This window comes from Asterias amurensis, chromosome 6 (assembly GCF_032118995.1).
Source record: "Asterias amurensis chromosome 6, ASM3211899v1".
In the NCBI taxonomy this organism is placed as follows: domain Eukaryota; kingdom Metazoa; phylum Echinodermata; class Asteroidea; order Forcipulatida; family Asteriidae; genus Asterias; species Asterias amurensis.
The window spans coordinates 6284762-6309932 of NC_092653.1; the positions used below are offsets into that span (position 1 = coordinate 6284762).

The 25171-nt window shown below is 37.7% G+C and overlaps 3 protein-coding genes across 3 annotated transcripts in view; 1 reads left to right on the top strand and 2 right to left on the bottom strand.

Moving 5' to 3' along the window:
* LOC139939030 (uncharacterized) overlaps nucleotides 1-25171 on the bottom strand; it is a 38662-nt gene that overhangs the window by 7636 nt on the left and 5855 nt on the right. The window contains exons 2-6 of the mRNA XM_071934741.1: nucleotides 15453-15616; nucleotides 14102-14133; nucleotides 7746-7934; nucleotides 2221-2401; nucleotides 903-1063 (exon numbers count right to left, since the gene is read on the bottom strand). Coding sequence (XP_071790842.1) covers nucleotides 903-1063; nucleotides 2221-2401; nucleotides 7746-7934; nucleotides 14102-14133; nucleotides 15453-15549 — 660 coding nt within the window. The 5' untranslated portion in view covers nucleotides 15550-15616. The remainder of the gene's footprint in view (nucleotides 1-902; nucleotides 1064-2220; nucleotides 2402-7745; nucleotides 7935-14101; nucleotides 14134-15452; nucleotides 15617-25171) is intronic.
* LOC139938603 (histone H2B, gonadal) lies at nucleotides 17526-17930 on the bottom strand. Its single transcript, XM_071934194.1, has one exon. The coding sequence runs from the start codon at nucleotides 17915-17917 to the stop codon at nucleotides 17549-17551; it is 369 nt and encodes a 122-aa protein (XP_071790295.1). The 5' UTR covers nucleotides 17918-17930; the 3' UTR covers nucleotides 17526-17548.
* Nucleotides 18326-18756, top strand: LOC139938635 (histone H2A). The gene has a single exon (XM_071934234.1). It carries the CDS (start codon nucleotides 18356-18358, stop codon nucleotides 18731-18733), a length of 378 nt encoding a protein of 125 aa, XP_071790335.1. The 5' UTR covers nucleotides 18326-18355; the 3' UTR covers nucleotides 18734-18756.

The window sequence follows — 25171 nt, forward strand, 5'->3', positions numbered from 1 at the left end:
GACTACTGTTCACTTTACATACACATCAGTGTATGGGTAAAATCCAATTAAATCTTTTTCCCAACTCAAAATTTAAATCTATTATCTGTTGCAGTACCCGTCGCTAAAATGTAGGATTTGGACTGCGTAGCTACTGGCAATCTCTGTGGTCTTGTGGCAAGCTGGCTGCTCTAGAATGACAAAGGTCAACTTGAGGGTTCAAATCTCATCCCAGTATTTGACTTGGGAGTATGACTTACAAAAGTACAGGCCTAATACTTCACGTAGGAAACAAAGGCAATTGCCTCCATGCCCCCTGGTCATTGCCTTGGTGCCTTTGAAATGCTCCAGTAGGAATTTACAATTTCCATAGGGAGCCCTTTTTTTTTTAAAATAAAAATGAAGCATACAGGCCTGAAAGAGTATGGTAAAAACCAAATATTATTAACCAGTATCAACTGGGTGGCCATTGGTCTCCAACGGGTCCCAGTTTGTACAATTATAAGGGAAGGTACACGTTTGGTAAGTACTCAAAACAAATATTAACTTAAAAACTTACTTGTTAACGAGCATTGGAGAGCTGTTGGTAGTATGAAACATTGTGGGAATCAACTCCCTCTGAAGTATTGTAGTTTTTGAGAAAGAAATAATTTCTCGATCACTAAAATAATAAAATACTTCTAGCTAGAAGTCTTTTATTCCTATCTGAAAGCACACAAATTCGTCCCGAACAAGGGTGTTTTTTCTTTCTTCATTTTCTCGCAACTTCAATGACCAATTGAGACCAAATTTCCACTGGCTTGTTGGATACACCAAGTAAGAACACTGGTCTTTGACAATTACCCAACGTGTTCAGTGCCTTTAAAGATATACATGTATGTACAATCAAAATTTAACAGTCAAAAAGAACAAAACATTGTTACCTTTAGTGTTATTAATATATCTAGTGGGAAGGTGTTGGGAGCGTCATCGACGTCAAGGTAGTCTTGGTAAAGGAGTTGAGTCTGTTCTTGGCAACCATGGCTTGAGTCACCGCTCAGATAAGCAATGAGGTAGATTGTCTGCCAGCCGTTGGTCACACTCCCTGCACGGTAGACAATTAACAGAAACAGGACAAATATTATCCCACCCGAGTAATACGATGGCTAAATTACAAGTATCTTGGTCTTTTGTTACTGTATGTTTACAAGTATTTTTAGTCTCTGCACAGCATGTAAACAGCGACAATCAAATAAATATGGGTTGGAAAGTTAACCACCATCTTGAAATCAGAGGAAAGTATACAACACTCATCAACAAATAAAAGTTTGAAAATGGCCTTGGTGCCCTTTCATTTGGCATTGGTGCCCCTTTCTTTTTGGAGCTTTTGAGGTCAAGTGGCCTTGACCCTCTGAAGCTAAAAGGTCGAGGCCTTTGATGGCTGTGATTTTTTTTTTTACAGAACTCGGGAATAAACCAAAATGAATTTTCTTTATCCCCGATGCAAATGTAACATCTATCTTGCAATAAAAGATCCACAGTTTAACCACGGCTAAACCCATGTAACTCTACAGCTGTCAATACTTAGGTGTGATGCACAATTTGGTATTCAAATCATGAACTAGTGATCTACATACAGTTCTAGTGCTAGGTGTGGCATAATTTGACAGGCAGAATGAGTTGTAGGGTACTTCAGCGGCTGGAAGTCTGCATGGTTGATGCATTGAGGCCCTTTTGCATTCAGAATTACCAAATTATGCCATTTCAGTTGCTACATTTCAAGTTTGTGCAGTTGGACACTTTAGCTAAAAGTAAAGTGTTGGATTGTTGGCTGTCGTATTTTGTGGGGAAATACATTTTTTTCACACTGTATTTTTAAAAGAATTGTAAACAACAATACTGTAACCTGAAAATGAAGGGTTTGAGAACTTGATGTGCGTTGTCACTCTTTTGTTTTTGCACACAGCAATTGCCTTAGTGCCCTGTGCTTAAAGCTTCAATACAAAAGTTAATTTTCCACATGTGCCCCTGCTGGTGATCAGAGGAAAATTACTGTGCCCCTTCAAGAACGAAATTCAAGGTCGCAAGGTTTCAAGTTTGACTCAAACACTTACTACTTGAAATAAAAATAGGAAACCTTTCCTGATCCTGCCACCACTTTTTCACTAATATCATTTGAGTAAATTAGATATTATTTCATTTCATAACGAATGAGAAGTGGTGGCAGAATACCGGAATTTTTCCGAAAATCAGTCTACAAACCTAGGTTTTCAATGTCTGGTTTGGCATCCGGGCTGACAATGTCATAGGTGACTATTCCTCCATTTAGAGTTCTGCTGAGTGTGAGTGCTTGGATGGAGTCCACAACCAGACCAGTGTCTATAAGATCAACCTTCCAACTGATGGATGCCTCTTGGTGACCAGACTTTCTCGTCAGATAGACCTGAAGAATTTGAAACCATAAAGAGATAAAAAAGAAATCAAGTAAGAATCTGTTGGTTTTATTTTTTTATTTTTTTTATATTCTTGTTGTGAGTATAAGGAATCCAAGAAAAGCAAACTTAGTCACTGTACTAGCCACTCAAGAGCCAAAGTAGAAAAAACAAGGAAGGAAGTTTCAGTTTTAGATGAGGGGGGGGGAATCCCCAGAGAATTACACTAGGGATTAGGGACTGAAAACCCAATCCACAAAGTGCTCTCGGCGTGATTTGAACCGGGGTCCTGAAGGCGGTAGACTAGGAAAAATACAACAAACACAATATAAATCTCTTCGCTCGCAGGTACTCATTTATACACCATGGTGAAGTGAAGCAGTTAGATAGTGAAGGATCAAGGACACTTTGTGTCATGACCTGGTTAATCTAGGATTTAAACCCACAAACCCGATAACTAAACCACTAGAACTTGATTTTGATGCTCTAAACTGGTCGGCCATGACACCAAAGCCATTCTGGGATAGTGGTGGACAAGACACTGTTCGGTTTGGGTAAGTTTGTCGGTATACACCCAAACCAAACAGTGCATGCCTATAGTGTCTGCCATAATTATTTCAAAATGGCTACACTCTGTGAAAATATCTTCATGTGAGAAATTATTTATGAATTATAACTCCTCTCTGATCATAATCATCATATAATCATAAAAGCTTTTCAACCCTTTGATCATCAGCCCTGAAGGAAGATGCATTACAAAGATGTGACGTAGGTACACATGGTCAAGGTGTAGATACTGAATGTGTAATCCAATGTGATCATGCTATTGTGCACCAACAACCTTCAAAGGGATGCCTTCATGTTGTGTATGCCAGATGCTACGGTTGAACTGAATCGTGCTGCGGCTTTTCATGGAGATTGAACAAAACGTCTTATCAGATGTCATGCAATAATGAGCAGTTCTTTTGATGTTTGGCATTTGTATTTCAGTACTTACAGAAACCAATTTCAAGACCTTGCACTAATTCCTGTGTTAAGTCTGTCTGTGATCTGACGTAGAATTATGTAGTTTTCAATGGTGGATTGCTGTGACTGCAAATTTAGGCAGGGGGCAGGGATTAGGGTGTTTTGGCATTCAGCATAAATCATGTGCATTCCAAAAGCCTCATGAAGGCAGGAATTGTTTTTTTGAGAGGGGCCATTTCCATTTTAAAATTGTGTATGTCTATAGGAAACATTTGACGGGGCACCAAGGCCAAGACCAGGGGCAACATAGGTCATGGCCTCCATGTAATTCCATGCCTGACACTGCAGCCATCATTGTAAGATTCCCTATACACACAATGACACTGACAGTCTTAATCTGAACTTATAAAAAGACACCAGACTGCCCTTCCAGCCTCAGTTTGGTATCTGGTTTGAATGGAAGAAAAACAAGATGGCTGCAACATGATGAAGGTCTATACACACATAGAAAAATCAAAGAATAAACTGCTGATGGTTTAGAAGGCATGGGTTTTGGGTTTGTTTTTTTGCATTATGTGCATGACATGTGTTCAACTTTGACATTTTAACAATGAGTAGGATTTTAAACTTAGCATGGTTGGAGTATAATGTGGGTTAATGCCATCCACATTTAAAGGTCGTCACGTTTTTATTTTTGTATTTTAACATTGTATTTTTTTCAGTTTTTTTCGCACTATTCATTTGTTATTTTGATTATATGGTAAATCAATATTTTGAAAACCTGTATAAAACAAATATAGGTTAAAAGAAAATGTTCTCGCACATTGTGGCAGATGGAATCATTTCAAGGGATAATTAGTTGTGGCCACAAGTTTCTAAAATGCAAACAATCAGACAAAAAAAGAATCATAAAGGTTTTGGTTTGTTTGTTATAATTACTAATCATATAAGGCATACTATAGTTTAATCTAGGCTAATTGAATAAGTTAAGCAGATTTCAATCCATTTATAAATCAGTTTGATTAAACTAATTATTCCCCATGACTGCTTCCTTCAGTTATGCACTTAACTATTCAGCTGAGAAGCTGTTTTCCTCATGGTTTTTTTTCGTCTTTTAATAAAAAACAGTTCCACGGAAAACCGGAAAACACTACATTACAAATCATTCGTTGTGGACATTTACCTTTCTTTTCAATGTTTGTTTTGCAAATTTACAAAGTTCAGACAAGTTAAAAAAAAAAATTGTAAAAACCAATTCACAAATTTGCTGATTTTTTCCAAGGGCAAAAAAAGAAAATTGGAAAGAAGACTATAAAGTAGGAAGAATATCATGCCTGATGGTAGCACGTGTGTGTACAGGCCAGATCTTCAGAAAGGCAATGCCCTTTGGTCATTGCCTTGGTGCCTTTGAAATGATCCAGTAGAAATTCCTCATAGGGTGCCCTTTACCAATGAGAAAATGCTTTGGTGCACTTGGTCTTTTAAAAAACAAAGCATATATGCAGGCCTGTGTGTGTGTAAATTGTCAAAGCCACAGGAAATTGAGCTTGTGTATGCTGAAAGGGTATCATCTCATTCTTATGTGATGACACAAGAGGTTTGCTCAAAGTGTTCACATGACACCTTATCCTGCTCTTGAATCTACAAGAATAGATATTACATTCGTTAGCTATTACATTAACTTGACCTGCATGAATTTTTAGGATAGGCCGAGACACACATCAGTTATGCATTGGTTACAAATCTAGTGCTGCCAAACTTTTGCATCTTGCAATCAGGGAAAGCATATAGGCAACCCACCCATGTCATCACAGTTACTGGATCAAGTTGTAAAGCTTGAAAATGTTGCTTAAAGAGTTATTTGCTTAGCAATAATTAGCCTGGTACCAGTTATGAACAATATGTCTCAGTGTTCTTTTGGTTGGTAATCTGTTTCTGCTAGCTAAAGTTTTTCCAAGCTGCTATTTGAAATCGGTTGTAAAGTTAAAGACATATTTTTGACCTAAACATTCACGTGCACTGCTGATCAAGTTGAATCACTTGAACATACTTAAAAAGTGTTTTGCCGAGCAACATTTAGTCTGGTACCAATCTAGTACATCTGATGTTATTTTGGCTAGTAATCCGTTGCTAAGCTGAAGTTTTCCAAGCTCATCATATTCATAAGATATCAAAGTTGCTATCCAGTTAGCATAGTTCCAAACACACTGCTCCATCTTGGACTTAAAATTCAAGTTTAATCATCAATTTTCTTTCATTGACTATCCATCCACCATGCTGCATAGGCCCCGAATGAATACACTTAGTTTACATTATTTATCATATTTCTCTTAAAGGCAGTGGACACTATTGGTAATTACTCAAAATATTTATTAGCATAAAACCTTTCTTGGTGACGAGTAATGGGGAGAGGTTGATGGTATAAAACAATGTGAGAAACGGCTCCCTCTGAAGTGCCATAGTTTTCGAGAAAGAAGTAATTTTCCACGAATTTGATTTCGAGACCTTAGGTTTAGAACTTGAGGTCTCGAAATCAACCATCTAAACGCACACAACTTCGTGTGTGACAAGGGTGTTTTTTCTTTCATTATTATCTCGCAAGTTCGATGACCGATTTAGCTCAAATTTTCACAGGTTTGTTATTTTATGCACATGTTGAGATACACCAACTGTGAAGGCTAGTCTTTGACAATTACCAATAGTGTCCACTGCCTTTAAGTTTATGTTCACCCATTTACTAAAATCATAACCAAATAAAACAAGGGTCCTAATGGAAATTTGCTGATTCAACATTTGTTATCTAAGAAACCATTGACAACTCACGTTTCCTATAATTACGTATAACTGTCTACCAAACTACCTAAACATTCTCTTTTCATAAATTAATCACGTGTACATTTCCCTTGAGATATTTATAATAACATACATTTTGTGTGGTTTTTCTTCAGAGGTATTTTTAAACATAATTGCGCATTGTTGCCATGCATTTAAATCTTAACAATGCACGTTTACAGTGCATCACATGACGCATGCGTTGGCCATGACAATTACCCACTAACTTAATTGAGTTATAACGATGTATGCTTTTAGTTTTTCAATGTGAGACAGAGCTAAAAATATGCCGTCTGCCAAACCTTACCTCCGGTAAAAAAAACCAAACTCTGGCAAGTGAGTGATTTCAAGTGATCATTGTAATCACTCAATAAACAGACCGTGTTTGCCACAAGACAAAATTTGTTGCACTTCTCTGGTTATTTTCGAGAAAAAAAAATCATCGTACATGCGGACAAGTGCACTAATGGGGGCACGGATGTACTAATAAAACTAGAGAATAATTACAATAGCAGTGCAAACAGAATCTCAGCTTGAGGTTCTACTGACGATCAAGAATAGCATTATAATAATATTATTAAATATAAGATGTTGAGTTTGTTAGACCACCACCCATTATTTACACAACCACACAGAAAATCACAATTGCTGGACTTTGCCTTTGATATAATGTTGAACCTTGATCGACAAATCTTAAAGGGAGAACATTTGTTTTAAAGAGAGGAAATTAATTCCCATCCAGTAGGCCTACTTGAGAGGAAGTTAATTTCCATCCACTATTTTAAAAAGAAGGAAATTATATTTCCCATCACACCACTTCTTTTAGGAGGGGAAGTTAATTCCCATCCACCACTTTATCCGGTATTTTGAATTCATACAGTTTCCACCCAACTGTGAACATCAACAAATGAAACTAATGGATTTGGGTCTTTTTATAGATTGTGGCAATCATGATTTGTAAATTTTATCAACTTTTACAGTAGGCGCTCCAGACGCTTTATAAACAGCTTGCTCATGGACAAAATAAAGAAAGTACTATAATATATAAAAACGTGATATGTTGTTTGAAAACTCAGTCTGAATTCAACCTCCTGATGCTGAGGGAAAGTGCTTCCCCAAATGATTTTCCTCAATTAATTAAAACTGAAAACTTACTTGACCCTCTTCTCTCAACGTCTTCATCAAGTCTTTCTTATTATACTCGGGGTTATTTTGCTGCTGTGATCTTTTGAGAAATTCTTTGGTTTCATTAATATCCGAAAGACATCCACAAACAAATTAAAAACATGGACAATAATTTTCCCAATCCTTCTTATTACACCATCTCCTCTCTGTATGCAGTGATCTTTTGAGAAATTCTTTAACATCCGAAAGACATCCATAAACAAATTAACAACGTGGACAATACTTTCTCCAACCCTTCTCCTCTTCAACTCTTCCACTCTATTACAGGTTCTCGCTGCATGCAGTGACCTTTTGAGAAATTCTTTAGTTTCATTAACCGAAAGACATCCACAAATAAATTAACAACATGGACAATAATTTTCCAACCCTTACCATCTCGTCTTCCTGTACTTGTCTGTGGATATTGACGGCTGCGTAGACGCCATTGTCCCAGCCTTGAATAGCGGCCGTTGTGGACCCAAGTCTGTAGTACGCATCGTCCCAGCTGTGATATCGTAGCTGGAATACCTGGCGTTCTATCTCGCTCTCTGTCAGAGTAAAGACGTGACTCTTTTGCAGCAGCTACACAAAATAAAAGGTTTTTTTTCTTCTATAAATTAATAGTGTAATAATAGACACATCGTTATATGGGAGGGAAAAGACAAAATAATTGAAAGTTGCATCGCCCGATTTGTCACGGATTTTTTTTTTTTTTTTCATACTTTTTTTCTCCAAACAAATTTTGACAGATGATGTTTTAAAAACATAAGACATAAAATGCTTTCGCGTTATGCCAGATAAACGAGCAATAAATTATTTTGCAACGTCAAAACACTTTGTATAAAATTGCAAGATTGATTACGTAACTGCTGTTTGCGATTTATTGTCAGGTCCCAACAATAATTCATTATTTTGTATCCTTAAAATGCAACAGTCGTTGGCATATTCATCGTGTCACATGAAATATTACAAGTTTCTGAACTTATTTGGGATTGAGCAAAGATAAACTGACTATAGAGCGAGATTTGAACCAACGACCTCCGGCTTAATGTGCAATGCGCAGGGGCTCTATACAAACTGAGCCATCTATAGTTGGTGTCCATTTTGGCAAATAAATAATTGTTAATACCTTAATTTAAAATGACAGCAATGCAGAAGTGATTAGTTTGCAGCCGTCGATTTCACCAAACTTTTCCTAACTTAGGATTAATTTTAGGACTTAGGACGGGTTCAGATCCGTATCCAAATACGTATAGGACGCATTTAATTCATCCTAAGTTAGGACGGGTTACTCGTCCTAACTCGAGATAGGATTAATCCTAGCGTTTCGTAAAATCGACTGCAGGACGATTAGAACACCCTCCCGTGGATTATTGTTTTGTATTCATATCTTTCTCATTTATATTATTTTGAGAATTAGAACGAACGCTTCCGTAGTTTGTAAGAGTAGGGATGTAGCGGCCGAATGTTTTTTTTTCCCCGATGAAATCTTGAGGCACAGAAAAGGGATGTAACTCATCCCCAAAAAGAATGCTTGAAAATCCTAAGACAATGCATTGAAATCACTTCGCTGCGTCTATTCACTTATTCCATCAGCAGAGGACTGTATCCTTCTCTGCATGCTGCCTTAAGTGGTTTGTGGACGTTTCCAATTAACTCGGACTAAATTTGAATCAACGAAAAATCAACTGCAGTCATTTACGGCTAATGGAACTCCCACAGTATTACATCACACAGTTATAATGCCATATGTCTTATGATGTAAAACCTCCTTGAGTGCATCAGTGTTGTACTAAAACCAGTGATGAAATCGCATGGGACATTACTTCTGCATTTGGATGTTTATGATCGTTTTTGGCGCACTTTGTAATTCAATCAAATTGTAGCTGAGTGTGGCTGCATGGGGGCGAGTGAAAAATCAACTGCAGTCATTTACGGCTATGGAACTCCCACAGTATTACATCACACAGTTATAATGTCATGTCTTTATGTAAAACCACCTTGAGTGCATCAGTGGTGTACTAAAACCAGTAATGAAACCGCATGGGACATTACTTCTGCATTTGGATGTTTATGATCGTTTTTGGCGCGCTTGTAATTCAATCAAATTGATAGCTGATCTGAGTGTGGCTGCATGGGGGCGAGTGTGTTCGCGTGTAACCTTTGATTCACTTTAATGCAGGAGGGAAACACTTCTCGGATTAAAGGCACTGTGGATAAGTTTGGCAGCTGCCATCTTTGAAAGTTCCAACTGGAAAATGATATTGTATACATAACCTCTTCAGACTCGTATACTTTAAACTTGGTAATGACTCAAAAATTGATAGCATGAAAACTTACTGTATGAGCAATGGAGAGCTGCTGATAGTATAAAACATTGCGAGAAAAATCTCCCTCCAAAGTAAATTTTTTTTTTATTTCGAGACCTCAAGTTCTAAATCCGGAGGTCTCGAAATCAAATTTGTGGAAAATTACTTCTTTCTCGAAAACTATGGCACTTCAGAGGGAGCCGTTTCTCGCGATGTTTAATACCATCAACCTCTCCCCATTACTCGTCACCAAGAAAGGTTTTATGCCAATAATTATTTTGAGTAATTACCAATAGTGTCCACTGCCTTTAAGCATCTGAAAGCACACACATTAGTTTGTGCAACAAGTTTTTTTAATTTCATTCTTTTGTAACTGCGATGACCAATTGAGTCCAAAATTTCACAAAAGGTTTTTCATGCAAAATGTTGGGATACACCAAGTGAGACTGCCTGGTCGTTCACATTTACCAAATATGTCCAGTGCCTTTACACTGTTAAAGAGGTAATGCACGAGTTACACAAGGGGTTCAGTGCTGTCTGTCAACAAAAATTATTATGTTCGTTTTTTGAGACTCTCTCGAGAACAATTACGTTTGCCTACCGTCTACTCGACAAATAACCTGCTCGTCCAATTGGATGTAATTTGATTTATGGTCAGTTGGTTAGATTAATCTTGGCCCCAAATGTACACAGTATCCTTGTGTGGGTAATCATTATAGGTTGAGGTTTGCACTAATCATTGCAAGAGTTCACCATACAACAACGACACCCATTGGTTGTCAAGGATTTGAGAGAACGCCGAAAACTGTTTTAGTGTTTTCGCACAATTTGACAATAGGTTCGGACGGGAATAATTCTACAGGTCTAAGGACAATATTGATATCGTGGTATAGTTTTAATAGGTTGGATTAAAAAATTTAAAATTACACGCGGTGTACAATAACCAATTGCAACGGCTATTACCATCTGCGACGAGAGGCGAGTTTAGGGCTGCTTAAACATTGTAGCCACGTTATTTTTGATAGACTGAAGTTGAAACAAAAATGCAGGAAACCATGCAGTCATTTCCAAGGTGAAGGTGACAGCACTTGGCTGGTAAACTTCTTGCAGGGCCCAATTTCATTAAACATGTAATCATATTTTTATTAGCTAAGCACCGGAGTTGCGTATCAGAAACTGGTCACCAGCTAAAATTACATGAAGTTTACATTGTTGCAACTGGTGCCCCACTCATATTTTGCTTAGCGAAGTCATCTCTTAAGCAGCATTTTCTACTTAACTTTATGAAATTGGGCCTTGGTAGCGTCAGCTCTATGAAATTGGGCCTGTCAGAATTTTTGAGCATAGTTTTATCATTATTACTATATTTTTGGTATGAGGTTTATAGCAATTGCTTGGACCTCCGAAGAAGTTTCAGTTTGTAGGGGTTGTCTCTTTAAAAATGCCTTTATTTTAGACGCAAATAATACCGTGAGTTTTGTTCCTGCCAGGTGAAATTTGTAAAATTCTTCTTTTATAAAATGTCTGTCATGGTTTATCTGTTCATCTGCCTGGCTATGGAGAAACCCCTATTATCATCATCATGATCAAAGCAGCTGAATACAGTGGATTGCTCATGACGTCATTGACGGCCATCTTTGATGAAAAGTGAAAACGTGCGCCCACGACTCTCGGCCAATGAAATCCTTTCATGCGTATGTTTTACAATATGGCGGCCGAATTCAAGGGGTCTTAATAGATCTGTTATAAAAATTGATAAACAAACTGCTCTTGCTTGTATTTTTCTTCCTTTGTTGTGTATTTTTTGGCGGAATGTTAGCAAAGCATTCAATAAACAGACGTTGAGTCCTAGTTCAACATTTCTGCAAACTTTTAATTAAAAAAATCTAACCCACGATTGTTTCATTTGTTTCGACAAACTCGAGACTTGTTTTGAAAAGAAGTATTTGTGTGTACGTCACAGCCCGACTTTTCCCATAAATGCAAAGCAAAAACAGATATCAAAGTGTGTAACAAACTGCACAAAATAACATTCAACAATCTAAATATTTAAACAATTTGTTTTGGTTGAAAGTTTGCAGAAATGTTGAAAATTTGAATACTTTGCTCATTTATGGTGGTTATAGTATCAACGAAATAAATAATTAAATTAATTTATTGCCGCATGCCATGCCGCTTCAGACGACACAGCTTCTTCAGGCTATAACGATTTTTGTTTCTGTTATCATATGCCGTGCAGCATCGTGTATCAAATCGTTTGCATCGATTTAAGTGTATAGAATTAATTATACAATTACAAACATTTAACTTTTTTTCTCCCGCTGCGCATTACGTTGGAAGGTTGTACGTTTGGTAATCACCAATAAAATGAACGGCAAGAAACAAACTATGGTTAGCAGCCCAATACGCATCATACAGCAGCTTTCGGTAATAAAGCATTATGGATGACTATTTCGCTTCGAAGTAAGGTGGTAATTTAAAAAGAATATATAAGAAAATTATCCAGGGAGCTATCCTAATGGTTCTTGGAATATCAGTTCAACGGCCCACAATTCGAATAAAAAATTATGAGAAGTGATTGTGTATTCCTAATAGAGATTATTCTCCCTGCTGCATGGACAAAATTTGCTCCGGATTTTCGGCGATGTCTCAAAAAAACGCGGCCACCTTTTGAAATGAAATGTTCACATAAATAGACGACCACGGTGTCGTATACATCTACATTTATTAGAATTAAAACAATGGAGTTCAAATAAACCATATATAGGGGCCTAAACTTCGCCTTTAAGTCACGTGATAAAGGGATATAAAGTACTTTCTTCAGCTGACAAAGCAATACCTCCTCACGTATTCTGCAGATGAGTTGCAATTATTCAGCCATGATGGCTATATGTAATAACAAACGTCAGCAATTTCGTGACATTATGTCATCCCATCTTATCCACTCCATCACGATTATGAATAATTCTGGCGATTCATCAAAATAAAATTACTGAACGAGTCAGTGTGGATATTAAGACCGACAATCGAGACCCAAGTTATAACTATATTGTTTTTCAAATATTATCATATTATGTTCTAATCAATTATTCTTAAGTCGTGTATTATAAAGACAAAATTAATGCAAGGTTTATCTTTCTCATTAAAAACTGATTAAACAAATTAAAATCGTCTTAAAGCCATTGGACCCTTTCGGTAAACAGTATTGTCCAAGGCCCACACTTTGTGTATCACAACTTATATTTAAAATAACAAACCTGTGAAAATTTAGGCTCAATCGGTCATCGGGAGAACCCACCCTTGTTTCCGCACGTTTCGCCGTGTCATGACAATTTAAAGTAAATCCGTAATTCTCGAGAATTGATATTATTTTACTGTTTTCTCAATAAGTAAAGCATTTCATAGACTTATATTTCAATAGAAGTCTTTCACCACTACCTTCTATAAACCCTGTAAGTTATTTGTAAATCTGTGAACTTTTTTTTTCTGTACCGAAAGGGTCCAATGGCTTTAACAGGGGAGAGCATAACATAATTTCAAGCTTTAATAAAGTTGTTTTATTTTTTATTTTTGTCGGGGAAAATTTATTCCGAAAGCTTTTTGTGTATACAAATTATGTTATGTTATTCTCCTCGGGGAAATGTTGTTCTCGCTTTACAATTGTAATGTCCATAAAAACTGTGAAAGTTCGAGAAATAATCCCTTTTAATGCATTATAGGCATTATACTCATGGGAGCACTGTAATGGGAAAGTCTTTTATAACTTATCAACTTCACTTTTCTGTAAAATGTGAGCTCCTTGGTGTTAGTAGCATTTTTTTTAAGTAGCTTATCTTTTAAACCGCTCGACCATAATGCATGTAAAATTAATGGTCACCAAAGGATAATCCGCGATATTCGTTCCGATCATAGAACAATGTATTCCTTTATAAAACATCACAGGCCTATACTCCGAGCAGTGACGTAATTAAGGGGTGCCACATGACTGTCTGTGCCCCCCCCCCCCCCCCCCAATGTACACTACATTTGGAATGTTCACCTTTTTTTAATATAAAAAATTACAAGAAAAAACATGCTGTATATGTATATTATAAGCTTTTTTTGCAGTAATTTCTTGGTTTCAGATATGAGACTGTTCATCATGTCAGATTGTTAGTTGTATTATACAGCGCTGAAAATGGGCTTGCTTAAGAACAGATGCCAACGGAAACTGCAGTTTCAATTGCCCATTTACAACAAAAACACTTCCATATTGTTTCATCTCTGCCGAACAGTATGTGCTACATTGTATAATGTATGTTTTGAAGAGCCAGAACATCTCAGAGGTCGTATCGTCACCCCTTCAAGTTCAAGGCATAAGCAGCATGTTGTAACTTGTTTGTCATAAAAACTAATTGTTATGAACCCATTAATAATTCAATTAGTCAAAGACAAACTTACCTCGTCTTCAACTATTTTCGAGGGGACAGAATCTGAACAGAGAAAAATATGAGATAGGTGTTTTAAAATAAATGTTTAGTTTTTTAAACAAAGCACTTTACAATAAAAGATATGCGATCGAAGATATTATGTTTACTTTTTGTGGAACTCCATCAGACCTATATTTTGTTTATTTATAGCTATACAAGGGTGTGCGGGTGGGTTTCCCTTGTTTGGCACGATCGTTATTGAGGAAATATGAAATCTCAGATCGACCACCTGGGTTGGGTGGAATCAGTGTACGTTTTGTGAGCAGAGGCAATTTAATTAGTATATTTTAACGTTTTGGTTTTTTTTGCATGAATACAACAAATTTGGTATCAATATAGGCATAAAGACTGCAGTATATAAAAACCGTTCAAGGTGGATTAATAAAAAACAATTTATGCACTCGTTATCTCATGATTTCGCACTTTAGGAACCATTCAGAATTAGTAAATTAATGTTAAAATATTTAGATTTTTAAAGTTGTAATTACGACGTTGCCTGACACACACCCATGCAACCCACCCACAACTTTGATATTGAATGGCTTCACACCGATCCGAAGAACAAAATAATGTATCAAAATAAAATAAAAATGTTTTAGATCAAAGGTCTCCAACACCAGTAGTTATAAACGGCTTTTCCTGGCTTAAACAAACAGCTTTTATTTTAGTTTAATCAAAAATGAATTGACGATCTTGTCCAGTGTGCTACTAGTTTGTCTTCTTTTTCGTTTCCCCAAAAGAATTTCGATTTCCAGTTATAGGCCCCATACGTTTGACCTGATGACCCACCCGCACCCACCCACAATTTCAGGGCAAACAAAATCGAACGGTGGAAGCCCTGTTTGATTCCATGGGCAATAATTTCATAATTTCACGGTAAATAAAAGCAGTGCCGAGAGCTAAATGAAAAAGACATATCATAAGGACTTCGGCAGACGAGGCAAATTTTGCTGACAATTTTGTTCTGCAAGCTCAGGACCACGAAATGGCATGCAGAGTAATTTTTGGGACCACGACGATCATATGAACAAGAAGTAGGCTAAACATTGAAATCATAATATTATTTTGTTCACGAAGATTGCCTGGAAGTTGTTGCCCGAGCTGCCTCGTGTGATGAGTGGCACGGGACTATATTTCACCTACTTTTATATAAAAGTTTACCTCTTGGTCGAGGTTTCATGGAGTCAACACCAGCTCTATTCGGGAAGTCGTTTCTCCTCTTTCCTTTCATTACGTGGCTTTTCTAATAGAAGAAGTCGAGTGGTTGGTGTTTTTTTTTTACCCTGACTTTGTTTGTCTCCCAATAAAAAGTTTAGGCTTACCTCTTGGTCGGAGTTTCATGGAGTCAACACCAGGTCGGAGTTTCATGGAGTCAACACCAGCTCTATTCGGAAAGTCGTTTCTCCTCTTTCCTTTCATTACGTGGCTTTTCTGATAGGTGAAGTCATCCTAAGACTGAGTTCGCTGATGATAATCCTATAACCGTCTGAAACAAAATAAAAGTATAACATTTCATCCACTTATTAATTAACTTCCGTCGTGTGGTAGTAGGCCTACATGGATGCTACAACGAGCTCTAAAAATACACTCCGAGGAACATAGAAAGTGGCTTATCTGTTTCGATGCCAAGCGTGATTGGTTTTTTTGTTATGCGGGGGGGGGGGGGTTGGATGGTTAATGCGTCGATTGGATGGGCATTCAATTTATCATTAGGCTCCTACGTGGGTCATACTCATTGTCAAGTCTTTTGAGAATGTATGTCATTGTTTAGTTCGTCTTGGCAACGACGTTGTTTGAATTTTTTTATTTTTTTTTTATTTAAAAAAACCCATTATATTTAATTATTCATCCCTCCCTCCCTCTCATGCTTCAATGTTTGGATAAGAGCGCGTCACGTGATCATGTTTCATTTTACCTGAGTTAACCCATACTACCACCTCCATGGTTAATCCATCAACCATGCATGCGTAAGCTCAGCCCATAGCAAACAATGTATATTTACCCAGCCATAGCAACCAGCAATGGCTTAACCATGCGTTTAAGTGTGAAGTTCAAAGATGTTTTTGTTGTTTTTTTTTTTTACTTTAATTTGTATTAGGCCCTATATATACATTGTATATAATGGGCTACTTATTCTGTGGGGGATTTAGTTTAGTAGTGTTGCTGCATTATTCAATATGGTTGCGAGTGTGTGTACATGTAGATGTGTTTTTGCGTGACTGGTTTCACAAAAAATTGTAATACCCCTGCCCGTTAAAAAATACTCTGCTGTAACACAATCCAACTACGAAGACACAATAGGGGTGACCAATTAGCACAATGGGTACGTCCTGAGCGCGCGGGAACAGCAAACCGCCACAAACAGCTTGACAACATCAAATGAGAGCGTTTGGTTGGATAGCATGCGTGTGGTGGCCGTAGCCTGCTCAAAAGAATATTCATGTACACACGTGTAATTTACATGTACAGTATAAACAAAATTAAAGTAACTTTTTTGCAATTTATGTTTGAACAAAAAAACTGGAGGTTATTTTGTATAACTATCTTATGATCACATATAAAGCAGGCATAGAAGGAAAAAGTATGACAACTTTATTAGGCTAGTACTTTAATATGAAATCATGCACATGCATGGGCCTCGGCTAATTTTTCCCCAACGAATTAAATTTGTTCAGGATCAGACTTTTATTCAAATGGCAAAATATGACAAAAAATGGCAAATAAGTAGGTGGAACAGATTAGTTTTAATCCGTTCGAAGGTATGTTGCTCAATTTGTAAAAGTTGTTTTTATAAAGGCCTAGGCCCTAGCTACAATTTTTACCTCAGTCCCAATCAAAATTTCCCACCATTAAATGCAGTGGACACCATTGGTAATTGTCAAAGACTAGCCTTCACAGTTGGTGTATCTCAACATATGCATAAAATAACTAACCTGTGAAAACTTGAGCTCAAGCGGTCATAAAAGTTGCGAGATAATAATGAAAGAAAACGCCCTTTTCTCACGAAGTTGTGTGCGTTTAGATGCTTGATTTCGAGACCTCAAGTTCTAAACCCGAGGTCTCGAAATCAAATTCGTGGAAAATTACTTCTTTCTCAAAAACTATGGCACTTCAGAGAGAGCCGTTTCTCACAATGTTTTAATACCATCAACCTCTCCCGATTACTCGTTACCAAGAAAGGTTTTATGGTAATAATTATGTCGAGTATTTACCAACAGTGTCCACTGCCTTTAAAACCTGCTTATTTTATTTTTAATTCCTCGAACCATGTTGAAACTGCTTCTTCGTTTATTAAAATAAAATGCACACCTAGCCTTTAAAATAAACTAAACTAAACAGACAGCTCAGTAATCTCTTTTTTGAATATGTGGTGGCTCTGAAAAGAGCCGGTTGGTTTGTTGGCGTACAAATACACCGTCTATTTGGAGGTGGTGTACTTGGTGACGGCCTTGGTTCCTTCACTGACGGCGTGCTTGGCCAGCTCACCGGGCAGAAGGAGTCGGACTGCGGTCTGGACTTCACGGCTGGTGATGGTGGACTTCTTGTTGTAGTGGGCCAGGCGGGAAGCCTCGGCGGCAATACGCTCGAAGATGTCGTTGACGAAGCTGTTCATGATGCTCATGGCACGGCTGGAGATGCCGGTGTCTGGGTGCACTTGCTTCATCACCTTGTAGATGTAGATTCCATAGCTCTCCTTTCTCTTTCTGCGTCTCTTCTTGTCGGTACGGGGAGCACCCTTGGCCTTACCGGCCTTCTTCTGTCCCTTTCCACTTGGTTTAGGAGGCATGATGATTGTTTGGTTGTCGATTGAAAATCGGAATGATGAAAACTTGAAGTCTCGCACTATTTATAGTTTGCAATATGCAAATTATTATCCAAAACGGGTTTCACCTCTGCCCGCCTTAAATGTACCGCTCAAAAAGACCCGAAATGATTGGCTACGTGTTGCACACGACACTACAGCTCCGAGGTGAAAAGACACGACCATTGGCTACGCGTTGCACACGGCGTAAAAATTGTTGATGTCAGTGCGGACGTCGTACAAATCACTTCTCCAACAGAGACGATGGCGCTTATTTTAAACTGGTTTCATTGGTTGATAGAAAAATCCGGTGAAACCACGGTTGGAGCCGTTGGTGAGCTTATAAAAACCCTCAAACCGCGGCAAAGTTTCATCATTCTGAATTTTTCTTGTTGAATTTTAACCTCAACAAATCTAACAATCATGTCTGGACGTGGAAAGGGAGGAAAGGCACGAGCCAAGGCAAAGAGCCGATCCGCAAGAGCTGGGCTTCAGTTCCCCGTGGGCCGTGTCCACCGTTTCCTTCGCAAGGGCAACTATGCCCAGAGAGTCGGAGCTGGTGCCCCGGTCTACTTGGCTGCCGTCATGGAGTACTTGGCCGCTGAGATCCTCGAGTTGGCCGGTAACGCCGCCCGTGACAACAAGAAGACAAGAATCAACCCCCGTCACTTGCAACTTGCCATCCGCAACGACGAAGAGTTGAACAAGCTTCTCAGTGGAGTCACCATCGCTCAAGGTGGTGTACTGCCCAACATCCAGGCTGTTCTTCTGCCCAAGAAGACCGCCAAGGCTGCCAAATAAGCGCTGTAACTTCATCTTCAAAAACCAACCGGCTCTTTTCAGAGCCACCACTTATTCAAAAAAGAGATACGTTCCTATGTCTGTCGTGTTATTTTAATTTTATTATAAAAACAAAAACAAACTTTTTTGTAGGCCCTAATTCTTAAATTATTTTTATACTTAATGTCAAGACTCTGAGTTCTAAAATGATATAACCTTATCCCTACTTTTATCAGTTTTTTTTACCTGGAATTGTTTTGTTAAACAATTCCACAGCATGCTCCAATAATGGCAATGCTGGTATCAATGCCAATCCCCTGACATTCCTGATATGAATAATAAATTTATCCTTTTTCACATATTTTTTGGTCAATTTCTATAGTATTTAATTAGTAACTTATTGCTTACCCAACAGTTCCTAGTCCTCGGTTAATTTTTATTTAGTGATGTATTTTAATTACCGAGGGGACCCAAGCACAGCAGGGGGCACAACATTCATTAGGTTTTTAGTTTTACACCGAGGAAATGCAATTAAAATAGGACAAGAAAACAGGATTTTGAACACGAACTGAACTTACAGTTCATCAATTGAATTTGTTTGTATTCTCTGTAGGACCAGGCCTATGATGTTGTACACTGTATCGTGTTTGTGATATAGGCCCTAGCAGTCTAAAATAAAAAACATTCAGTGAACTACAAAATTCAACATTTTGCTAAATGTCACTAGTAACAACAAAATACCGCAGTGTAGTTTCTAATTTATAGACGGTTGTGAACCTTTTGTAATATATTCATGCAGTTTATATTTAACACTATGTAACAAACCGAGCACCGGAATACATGTTATACGCTCATACTCCCATAAACACTCTCACAAGATACAACCTTTGTTTTGTGACCACCTACCTATATTAATATTGACAAACTTCATAGTATTGTTTATAATGAGATCGATGTCTACTTGACTATTCCTATAAAACAGTCAGTAGGATGGTATTCCATCCATAACCAATAGTGTGTTTTTGAACGTGAGATGTCGACGCTTGGCGAATGTAGCAAAACCGTATTTGAAAAGCTCTTACAAAATAAAGTTCCCTGTCTGTTTGGTGTATCATGTTAAACCCAATCATCCTATGTTCACTAGATCACATAGACTAATGTTGTCTAGAAATCATTGCAGTTGTTGAAAGATTTGGCTATAGGCTACTTAACACGCGTTAACTCAAGATCGGGCTTTCCGTTATGCATCATGTCTTGAACACAAACGAGCAACCTTGGTTCTGTACTGCCCGGTCCAATTAAATGCTAATTAGTGCTCAGCCCGACTCACCTGTATTAAAGGCCAGCAGACCACTATACCTGGCACACTCATTAGCTACCGCCATCCTGAAATCAATAAACCTAACCAGAGTGACCACAGCAACAGTTCTGGTTGATGGACCCACTTTAATATTTTCATGGTGGTGGTCTTGTTTTTTTTTTCTTTTTCGATGTTACATGTACATGCAGGGTTGTGCATCATCCCCCTGTGTGTAGGGTTGTGCATCATCCCTGTGTTAAATAGGCCTATAGCAGGCCCCGCATGCAGGACCGTAACCTCACAGCTGAAACCTTTCAGAGCGCACATTGGAATAACATTATATAGATACACGTGCATTATCGGCTTTGTGTCAATATTTAAAACGTCTTAACTTTTTCTTGGCGAATGCATATAAGGAGTGTAATGTCCTTTAAAGGCACAGTGGGCACTTGGTAATTGTTAAAGACCATGTCTTCTCGCTTGGTGTATCTCAACGTATGCATAAAATAACCTGTGAAAATTTGAGCTCAATTGGTCATCGAGAGTTGCAAGATAATATAGAAAGAAAAAACAACATTGTCACACGAAGTTGTGCTTACAGATGCTTGATTTCGAGACCTCAAGTTCTAAATCTGAGGTCTCGAAATCGAATTCGTGGAAAATCACTTCTTTCTCGAAAATTAAGTCACTACAGAGGGATCTGTTTCTCACAATGTTTTATACTATCAACCTCTTCCCATTACTGGTTACCGAGTAAGGTTTTATGCTTATAATTATTTTGAGTAATTACCAATATAGTGTCCACTGACAGCATGTTCACTCCTCCATGTTTGCGTTCGTCATTATTTTTTGGAGTAATTAGGTCGCTACCTTTAATTAAGTATAATAAAAGATATCATTCAATCTATTTCATGGTCACTATATTGAATGGGAATGTATAGGAACGGTTAAAGACAGTGGACACTATTGGTAATTGTCAAAGACTAGTCTAGTCTTCACCGTTGGTGTATCTCTCAACATATGCATAAAATAACAAACCTGTGAAAATTTGAGCTCAATCGGTCATAAAAGTTGCGAGATAATAATGAAAGAAGAAAACACCCTTTTCTCACGAAGTTGTGTGCGTTTAGATGCTTGATTAAGAGACCTCAAGTTCTAAACCCGAGGTCTCGAAATCAAATTCGTGGAAAATTACTTCTTTCTCAAAAACTATGGCACTTCAGAGAGAGCCGTTTCTCACAATGTTTTATACCTCTCCCCGTTACTCGTTACCAAGTAATTTTGTATGATAATAATTATTTTGAGTAATTACCAACAGTGTCCACTGCCTTTAAAACCTACTTATTTTATTTCTAATTCCTCGAACCATGTTGAAACTGCTCCTTCGTTTATTAAAATAAAATGCACACCTAGCCTTTAAAATAAACTAAACTAAACAGACAGCTCAGTAATCTCTTTTTTGAATATGTGGTGGCTCTGAAAAGAGTCGTCGAAGTTGCGAGATAATAATGGGGAAAAAACACCCTTGTCACACGAAGTTGTGTGCTTTCTGATGCTTGATTTCGAGACCTCAAATTCTAAACTTGAGGTCTCGAAATCACATTCGTGGAAAATTACTTCTTTCTCGAATACTACATTACTTTAGAGGGAGCCGTTTCTCACAATGTTTTATACCATCAACCCCTCTCCGATACTCTTTACCAAGTAAGGTTTTATGCTAATAATTATTTTGAGTTATTACCAATAGTGTCCACTGCCTTTAAAAATGTCAGCGAATGTTCATTTTTGTCTGTTCTATGATTATAATAATGCACAACATTATTTCCTCATTGTTTATTGTTTAGTCCTATTTACGTTATTATTTTTCCCAGGCCAATTGAACCTTGGACCAACCATGGAGGCTGTCGGTTCATAATCGATTTATCAAGAATCATAAAAAACAGATGATCTAGATCGCACGGTATTATCATCAAGGGTTTTATTGATTCGTCATATAAAATTGATGACAATGGGCATGTTGCGTGAACAATCCACATCAGAGTATAACAATATTATTATCTGTATGTGTGATGGGTTCCACGCTAATAATGTAAAACCATGGAGGTAGAAATAAACCCCCAATGGATGGAATTCGTTTCTGAGGGGAAAAAGGCACATGCATGCCTGATGGGGAATTCTTCACGGAGGCAACACGAGGCGATCATTACCTTGGTCTTCTTAAAGTCACCTGGAAATAGAATTGTTTTTCTTTCAAACATAAGAGTATATGCTTACGAACAATAAAACAATTTTTTTAGTAATTGTTTGTCACGATTTATGAGTTTAAGAAATATATAAAGCTGTTTGGGGGCTGACTCCGCCTACCCTTTTTGTGACGTAAATCGAGGCAGACTTTGCCTGCAATGCGTATAGAAAACATGCACACGTGCAAAGTACATGTACGCCCAAGTCGTGAGTTGGCACGTTTCAAAAAGTGTTTTTCTGCATTCAGCAGCAATACACCTGGTCGGCATTGCCGGAAAAAAACAGAAACATCTTTTTTTGAAACGTACAAACTCACGACTTGGTCCGTACATGTACTTTGCAATTGTGTTTACTCTACGCATTACAGGCAAAGTCTGCCTCGATTGACGTCACGAACAGCGCTCTCTCGGGTCGGGGTCTACTCTTAAATTTGTAAATAACATAAGAACTGATTTTTTTAAAACCTTAGTTAACTGTTTATTCACATTCCACTCATCAAAACACATATAATTAGTGACAAAAGCTTTATTTTGAAAAAATACCACTTCCAGGTGACTTTAAATGCTACAATCAAAATTTACTCTTTCATCCTAGGGTGATCTTTTACCAAGGAGAAAGTGTCTTGGCGCCCTTGCCCTTTTCAAAAACTAACAAACACTGGTTTGAAGGCAATTTTAAGTGTATAGCTGCTCCACATTCAACATCCCACAGCAAAAAAACTGCCTTCAAATTCTGTTAAATTTTGCTGTTTTGTAACTGCCTCTTATCCCTAATTGCACATCTCACAATGCAATGTGTTAAATGGTGAGGTGAACAAAACAAAAACATATTGAAATTCGTATATAACCGGTGTAACACGTCCGCTATAGTGGTCGAATATCAGACCATACACTGGCAGACTGTGTTCTATCAGGAAATTTAACACCAAACCACACAATCTCATGAGACGTTATAAGAGAACCATGATTATATTCTATACTTATAAAATTTCTTTCCAACAATTTATTATTGACAAAGGCTTTGTATAGCCCAATTAAGCGCTCAATCCGAGGGCAACATAACTCACAAAAAGACAATGGCATATATTATGAATACAACCTTGACCGGCCTCCTCTCCCAATCACACCTAGATTGAGACACTATTGTTGGTGTAGTCCTCGAATTGCTCTCTATAATGGTGGTGTGGTGCAACACTTCATTTACGTCAACGAGCTCAATTTCGGTGTGGTGTGAACGCTCGTGAAAGATGGTGTGTAAAAGTAACCTCTATCAGCCAGATCGCAAGAGCAAAATCATCATCACCCCGGCGAATTCCATGGACTGATGAGGGCCAGTCAACTATAATAAGTCGAAACTCAAGATTCAAAAATCAAATGTAATGTATTATCCCGAAAACGGGAATTTGAATACATGTGACTGTCAAAAAAGGGGAGTTGAGTTGATACTCGGGGTGTGAGTGCGAGCTGATTACTGTGTGGACACTGTGGGACTATCCATTGTTTTTAAAAGTTGCAGCCTTGTCAAGTAACGCTGTATTAATGTCTCAGTGTCTCGGTGTCTTTGCCTTTAAATCATCAGAGTATACGAGGGCGACATGATGTTTTAATGGAAAATTTGATGTTGCACTCCCGCCTGTGTGATAAACCCTTCATCATCAACATATCATTGCCTGATGTGATGGGAAGACGACATCCATCTGACGTTCTTTGTCTTGAAGTTATAAGATGATGTACTGTATTTAAGTCTGAAATTGGCGTTTTGTCTTGTCTGCTGTGAGCAGCCTGCCAGACTGATGGATCAGGTAATTTTTAAAAGGTCCCCTGACTTGGCCGCCATCTTTGAGGAAACGTGCACGTGTGAGACCATTGGCTGATTATATAGTTGTGCGCAGAGCGCGTCACACGTGCACATTTCCATCTTCTCACTTGGCATAAAATAACAAACCTGTAAAAATTTGAGCTCAATATGGTCGTCGTTGAAGTTGCGAGATAACTATGAAAGAAAAAACACCCTTGTCACATCGAAGTTGTGTGCTTTCAGATGCTTGAAAATGACCTCAAATTCTAAATCTGAGGTCTCGAAATCAAATTCGTGAAAAATTACTTCTTTCTCGAAAACTACTCCACTCCAGAGGGAGCCGTTTCTCACAATGTTTTATACTATCATCCTCTCCCCATAACCAAGTAAGTTTGTATGCTAATAAATAGTTTGAGTAAATTACCGATAGTGTCCACTGCCTTTAGTGGGATTTTGAACTTAAGAATGATATAGACCTTTCTAAATTAAACGTCACGCAGCCCGAGTTTTTGCCAAAAGGTTAGGAAACTTTGGGAAGCCATTAGGCTCTAATGTAAAGCAATAACAGGAACAGTTTATCTAACAATGACACACAAATATTTAAACATTCGGTTCAAGTTGTTGGAAACAGAGCAACTATTATATTATAATCAAGGGATGTTTATAATTTGAAATTGAAAGTTTGCAGAGATGTTAGATTTGGTCACACCATCTGTTAATAGCTGGAATTTCATAATGAACATGGTGAAACAATGAACATGGGTAAAAACCAAAATTAATATTCTTTATCCCCGATGCAAATTTAACATATATTATGGTGAAACAAACTATCGATCAAATTGAAGGAATCATATTCATAGAGCAATGCTCTATGGTATAATCAAAATCAATAGAATTCCCTGTATGTAACCCAAGTTGATTTATCCTGCATTTGGTGATATATAAAATATACCTTGATGCCTTCTGTCAAAATCATTTTACGTCATAAAACGGGTTACTTTAGAGCGTTGAGTTTTGCAGTCAACTATGTTTTCTTTCGACCTTTTTCTTTCGTGTTGTACTGAATGGTCATTATGCATGAGCAGGTAGGACATGTCTTGAGGAACACAGTAGAGTAC

Bases quoted from the DNA above. Each gene is read 5' to 3' on its own strand.
- LOC139938635 (XM_071934234.1), top strand. From the start codon at position 18,356: ATGTCTGGACGTGGAAAGGGAGGAAAGGCACGAGCCAAGGCAAAGAGC.
- LOC139938603 (XM_071934194.1), bottom strand. From the start codon at position 17,917: ATGCCTCCTAAACCAAGTGGAAAGGGACAGAAGAAGGCCGGTAAGGCC.